A 6,000-nucleotide genomic window follows, 5' to 3' on the forward strand; every position below is an offset into this window, starting at 1 on the left:
GTGCCACCAGGACAGCCCCTGCTTTGACTTCTTTATCATGTTCTTTTGTGTAATTATTACAGTTTTTCCCTTGTGGTTATCATGAGGCTTACATAAAACATCTTAAAATTATAATTCTATCTTAAACTAATAACAACTTAACGTCAATACAATTCCTAAGCTTTACACTTCTATTTCTCCTCCCCCTCACTTTTTTAGGTCATTGATATTACAATTTACGTATTTTTTATATTGTGTAACTAATAGATTATTGTAGTTATGGTTGTTTTTTACATTTGTTTTTTAATTTTTAAACTAGAGATGTAAGTGAATTATATGCACCACATTACCATTTTCCAGAATCCAATTTTGACTATATTTTTGTCATTACCAGTGAGTTTTACACTGCCTTCTTATGTTTTATGATGTTAATTAGCGTCCTTTTACTTCCACTCAAAGCACTCCCTTTAGCATCTCTTGTGAGGTAGGTTGGTTGGTAATGAACTCCCTCAGCTTTTGTGTGTTTGGAAAGGCTTTATCCCTCCTTCATTTCTGAAGGACAGCTTTGCCAGGTATAGTATTTTTGGTTGACAGTTCTTTTCTTTCAGTATTTCAAATATACATACATGGGGGGTTCATGTATGTCCCTTCAGTCTTTTCACTTGCTTCTTTTAAAATTCTTTCTGTGACTTTTGACAGTTTAATTACAAGTAGACCTCATTTTATTGCTCTTTGCTTTATTTTGCATCACAGATACTGCTTTTTTTTTTTTTTTGAGGAAGATTAGCCCTGAGGTAACATCTGCTGCCAATCCCCCTCCTTTTCTTGAGCAAATCCTCCTCTTTTTGCTGAGGAAGACTGGCCCTGAGCTAAAATCCCTGCCCATTTTCATCTATTTTATATTTGGGATGCCTGCCACAGCATGGCTTGATAAGTGGTGCATAGGTCTGCATCTGGGATCCAAACTGGTGAACCCCGGGCCACCGAAGCAAAACATGCAAACTCAACTGCTGTGCCACTGGGCTGGCCCCAGATGTTGCATTTTTTATAAGACCCTCCACCAGCAAAAAGATTATCATTCACTGAAGGCTCAGATGATGATTAGCATTTTTTTAGCAATAAAGTATTATTTAATTAAGGTATGTACATTGTGTTTTAGACATGATGCTGTTGCATACTTAGATTGCAGTATAGTGTAGACAACTTTTATGTGCACCAGGAAACCAAAAAATTCACATGACTTGCTCTATTGTGATATTTGCTTTATTGCAGCGGGTCTGGAACTAAGCTGGCAATATCTCTGAGGTTTGCCTGTATAATGTGTCTCGGTGTAGCCCTATTCGGACTGAACCTATTTGGGGTCCTTTGGCCTCTTGGATCTGGATATCTATTTTTCTCCCCAGGTTTGGGAAGTTTTCAGCCTTTATTGCTTTAAATATACTTTCTGGCCCTTTCTTCTCCTTCTGGAATTCCCATAATGCAAATATTGTCTCTTTTCATTGTGTCCCATAAGCCCTGTGTGCTTTCTTCATCCTTTTTCAGTCTTTTTTTCTTTTTGTTCCTCTGACTGGATAATTTCAAATGTCCTATCTTTCAGGTTGCTGATTCTTTTTTCTACATGGTCGAGTCTGCTTTTGAAGCTCTCTGTTGAATTCTTCAGTTCAGTTTTTGTATTTTTCAGCTCTCAGATTTGTTTATTTTTTCTTATGGTGTATTGCTTTGTCAAACTTTTCATTCATGCATTGTTCTCCTAATTTCATTTAGCTATCTGTGTGTCCTTGTAGTTCACTAGACTTCTTTAAGAAGATTATCATGAATTCTTCGTCTGATAGTTGTAGATCTCTGTTTCTTTGGGATCGGGTATTAGAGCTTTGTCAGTGTCTTTAGTGGTGTCACATTTACCTGGTTCTTTGTGGCCCTTGTCTCCTCGTGCTGGTGTCTGCACACTGGAGTCAGTGGGCTCCTCTCCCCAACTTCACAGGCTCACTTTGGCAGAGACAGATCTTCACCAGTCAGCTCAGTGTGGTTTCTGAACATGTCTGCTGATAATGTCCTTCGGCAGGTGGGCCTGCTGTTAGGGTCTGTTTTGGGGCAAGGCAACTGATGGGCTCTGAAGTCAGGAGTGGGGGGATGTGCCACTGGCTGAGAACAGCTGGATAAGGCTGCTGGCTTGATTCCCTGCCCAAGTGTGGCTGTAGGATGGGCCTTGTGGTTGCCCGGATTCTCTGGTGAGGCTTACTAGATGGTCAGGACTGAGTACTCTACTCAGCAGTAGGTGGGGCTATGAGTTATTTTCCCTGCCCTGGCAGGGAAGGGACCCAGAGCCTGCACGGCTCATTTGGGGACCCATATCAGGCAAGAGTGTACACTGAATATCCTGGTCAGGTGACACCACTGGCTTTGCTCTGCAGGCAGGGGAAGCCACAGGTTTGTGCTTTCTGTTCCAGTGCCACTGGCACCAGGGCTGTCAGAGGGGCTCTGCAGCTTCCCATGTGCTCTGGTAAGGTTCCCAGGTCAGGCAGGCTGAAGGCAGTGTTCAGCAGTAAGTGGGGCTATGAATTAGTTTCCCTTCCCAGGCACCATGGGAGAAGCAGCTCTAAGGCGGCTAATGCTTTTTGTTTGAGCTCTTGACTCAAACCAACTCATGCCCCACGTTCCCTGGCTGATCAGGGCCACTGGCTTTGCTCTGGAGGCCATCAGCTCTGCCCACCTTCCTGCCTCTGAGCTCAAGAGTTGCTGAGTCATGCAGCTTGCAGGGGTTCTTGCTGGCCCTTCTTGTCAGAGGCGGCCAGGGCCACACTTGGCAGCAGGTGGGGCTGTGACTCAGCTCTGCTGCCTAGGCATGAACAGAGCAGGCTCCAGAGCCAGCAGAACTCCGCATGTGTGGATACACACTAGGCAGACCTGCACCCTGCCAAGTTCCCCGGTCAGACTGTGCCCCATACTTGGTTCTGCAGATGAGCAGGGCTGCTGCTTGGGACTAGCACTTGAGCTGTGCAGTCAGAACTCCACCTGACAAGGTCCGAGCACTGGTTGTTGGAAGCCCCTCCCACCTCCCCATCACAATCAGATTCCCAGTGGTTGAGCCCTGCAGATCCGCCTGTGATCCCCTTGGGGTGAAGTCATCGTGGGGGCTCCCACGAAGTGAGGACGCACGATGCCATGGGGCTGGATGTCACCCCTGGGCTCTCTTCCCTCTGGAGGAACCGCAGGTTCAGCGGGTGGGCCAGCCTAGGGACAGGGCAGCGTGGTCAGTGTGTAGCTGTTCCTCTTACCTTCTAAGGCAGTCAGTCTTGGTCTCTATGGCGCAGGGGGTGCTTCAGCCTCACTCCCGTGTCCTAGGATTCTCTCAGTGGTGTCGTGTCCAGGAAGAGTTGTTAGTCGTTCTTGTGAGGAGGAGTGAAATCAGGGACAACCTGTGTCACCATCTTGATGATGTTACTTTTCCTCTCCTTTGTGTGGGTTTTTATTCCTTCCGTTTTGATGGGATTTCAGTGGGGAAACCAGGGTCAGTGCTCTGTTTATCCATAAGGCCTGTGGGCCGTGGTTCTTGATGGGGATCTTGGCCCTCATTAGGGGACCCAGTGAGATGAGGACCGCAGAGGTAAGGGGCACAAACCTATAACAGGCTGTGTGTGTGCTGGCTTGCAGGTGACCCTGTGGAAAGAGTCTGTCGACGGGCAGTGGGTATGCATCAGTGATGTCAACAAGGGCCAGGGTTCTGTGTCCACTTCAGTCACAGAGGGCCAGCAGAATGAGCAGTGACAAGACAGGTGGGGCCTGGCACCTCACCTGCTGACTGCAGGACTGCCCCTTCCTGGGCCAACCAACCAAACAGCTAGGAGGAGGAGCTCCCAACTCCACCAAGATGACCTGCCCAGGAATAGTTACAAACGTGACCAGATTAATCATCTGCCTTAACGTGACTTGATAAGGTTTGTAATTTACTGTCCAGCTGAAAGCGTTCATGTTATGAGGAAAAAACTTAAAATGATCTTCAAGTCTATTGTTTTTTGGCCATTTTTATGTACCTTTTGGGTTCAGGCATTATCTGCAGGGTTTCGTTTCCAAAGTAATTAAATAAACTCATATTGCTTATAATTCTTCCTACATTATCCTAAGCCCTCCCTAAAAAGCTCATTTTGACTCTTGCTCGTCAACGTACTAGAACAACATTCGCCAAGACCCAGGTCCTCGGTGGCCTGGCAGAACCCCCCACACAAAGCCGGCCTGTCACTGTGTAAGCATCCCTGTGATCCAGTTTATCCTGAAGGCACCATCCAGAGCACTGTACACGGAGCACTAGCCTTGGCCCTTAGTGACGGGAACTGTGGCCCTGGCTCTGCTACTTATCCTCAGAGTATACATCCTCTTCTAGAGAATGAGACTCAAAGACTGCCCCACTCAGGTAAGCTGATGCATGGGGGTGACCCACAAAACGCCATGAAAATGCAGGGTAGTATTAACCAAAGACCAGTAGCTCAGAGACGGGCCAGGAAAGTGGGCACGATTCATTGTTTATTGACCTTGTCTGTGAAAGGAGGGACCTGTGCTGAGGAACACGGTTCTGGTCCTCATGGACCCTGAACCAAGGGTCACCTCTCAGCAGCAGCGCTGACCCCCCGCCCCCAACTCAGCAGTCACAAGAGCTGCCACTTACTAAGACTTGCTATGATTCAACACTACACTTGGGTCTGTCACACATTAAGCAACACAACAAACGTCTGTAGATCTATATACCCAATTTACCAAGGAGGACACTGGCCCAGAAGATAAAAGACCTGCCCAGGGTTGTCCCCTGCCACATGGTAAAAGCCAGTGTTTGAGTCCTGATCCATCTCAACCCAGAAGTTGGTACTGCGCAAGGTAGCATCAGGGAGGAGGCATCATCTGGGGTGGTGCTCACACCAGACCTTTACAGGAACACACTTAGGTGAAAGGTCAGGCCACTCACCTCAGGACTGTGCACAGGTAAGTGTGGGCCCCTATTCTACCTGCTCTCCACCCTTTCTTTGGTTTTCACCAGCAACACCCGTTTTGAAATAAATCTTAGATCGTAATACATAAAATGGGAAAAGGTAGAAGTGCTTTGGTTGAAGTGAGGATAGAGAGACCAGGGCCCGGCCCACCCAGCCTCCCAAGTCATTCTGCAAGATCCAAGCTCTCAGACAACGGTATGAAAACTGCTGCTTACTTCCTGCCGTTACTCAGATGAGAACAGAAAGGCACCTCTGCATATACTTCTCAGTGGACACGGACTACAGTGAATTCTAGTTCGCTCTGCATACATGTCTGCCTTCCCTGACAAACTCTGTGCTCCCCAAGGACAGGCCTGGTCTGCTTTACGGTGCCTGCTACTGTCAACGGATGAATAATGAGGAGGGACTAGTCCCGGGTCACACAGTGGGTTGGTGATAGGTCAGTACGATCCTGCCCACATGCTCTCTTTGTAGCTGATACCACCGAGGATCAGTTAAAATATTCTGGAGGTAAATGAAATGTAAGGATAATTTAAAAGGTATAGGAAGTTCTCATTAGGGCAAGATGGAAGTAGCAGCCACAAAATTTTTTAATCCTTTCACAAAAACAAAGCAACTAGGATAGCAAAAGGAACCCCCGGACAACACTCAGGACTACCTAGAACCCTAGAACATGAAGGAGTAGGGCCAAACCATCCATAGCCATACAACCTGTGTGGAATCAGCACTGGGAAGAAAATGAGGAGTTTCGGGGGTTCTATGAGCCAGGTAACCCAAGAATAACCATCTGAATAGAAAACTCAGCAAGACAATGTTGAGAACAACTGACAAAATCAGAAGATTCACAGGCTTTCATTTATAAGTGAGTACAAAAAGACTAAGAGGGAGATTTCCACTTCCACATATGAAGAATTAAGAGCTATAAGAGTTTCCCTCACACCATAAACAACTAGAAAACCACAGAAAATACCTGAAATAACTGCTTTCAGACATATGACAGCAGGCAGTGTTTGGGAGGAGGGAAGCAAGTGAGAGGAGGACT

General features: G+C 46.7%; 1 protein-coding gene across 2 annotated transcripts in view; it reads left to right on the forward strand.

Moving 5' to 3' along the window:
- Positions 1–4,080, forward strand: part of SEC13 (SEC13 homolog, nuclear pore and COPII coat complex component) — a 28,567-nt gene extending 24,487 nt beyond the window's left edge. For both annotated transcript variants that reach the window (XM_014848158.3, XM_044755368.2), the window contains exon 9: positions 3,631–4,080. In XM_014848158.3, coding sequence (XP_014703644.1) covers positions 3,631–3,744 — 114 coding nt within the window. In that variant the 3' untranslated portion in view covers positions 3,745–4,080. The remainder of the gene's footprint in view (positions 1–3,630) is intronic.
- The last annotated feature ends 1,920 nt before the right edge of the window (positions 4,081–6,000 follow it).

Source organism: Equus asinus, chromosome 21, assembly GCF_041296235.1.
Source record: "Equus asinus isolate D_3611 breed Donkey chromosome 21, EquAss-T2T_v2, whole genome shotgun sequence".
NCBI classification, from domain to species: domain Eukaryota; kingdom Metazoa; phylum Chordata; class Mammalia; order Perissodactyla; family Equidae; genus Equus; species Equus asinus.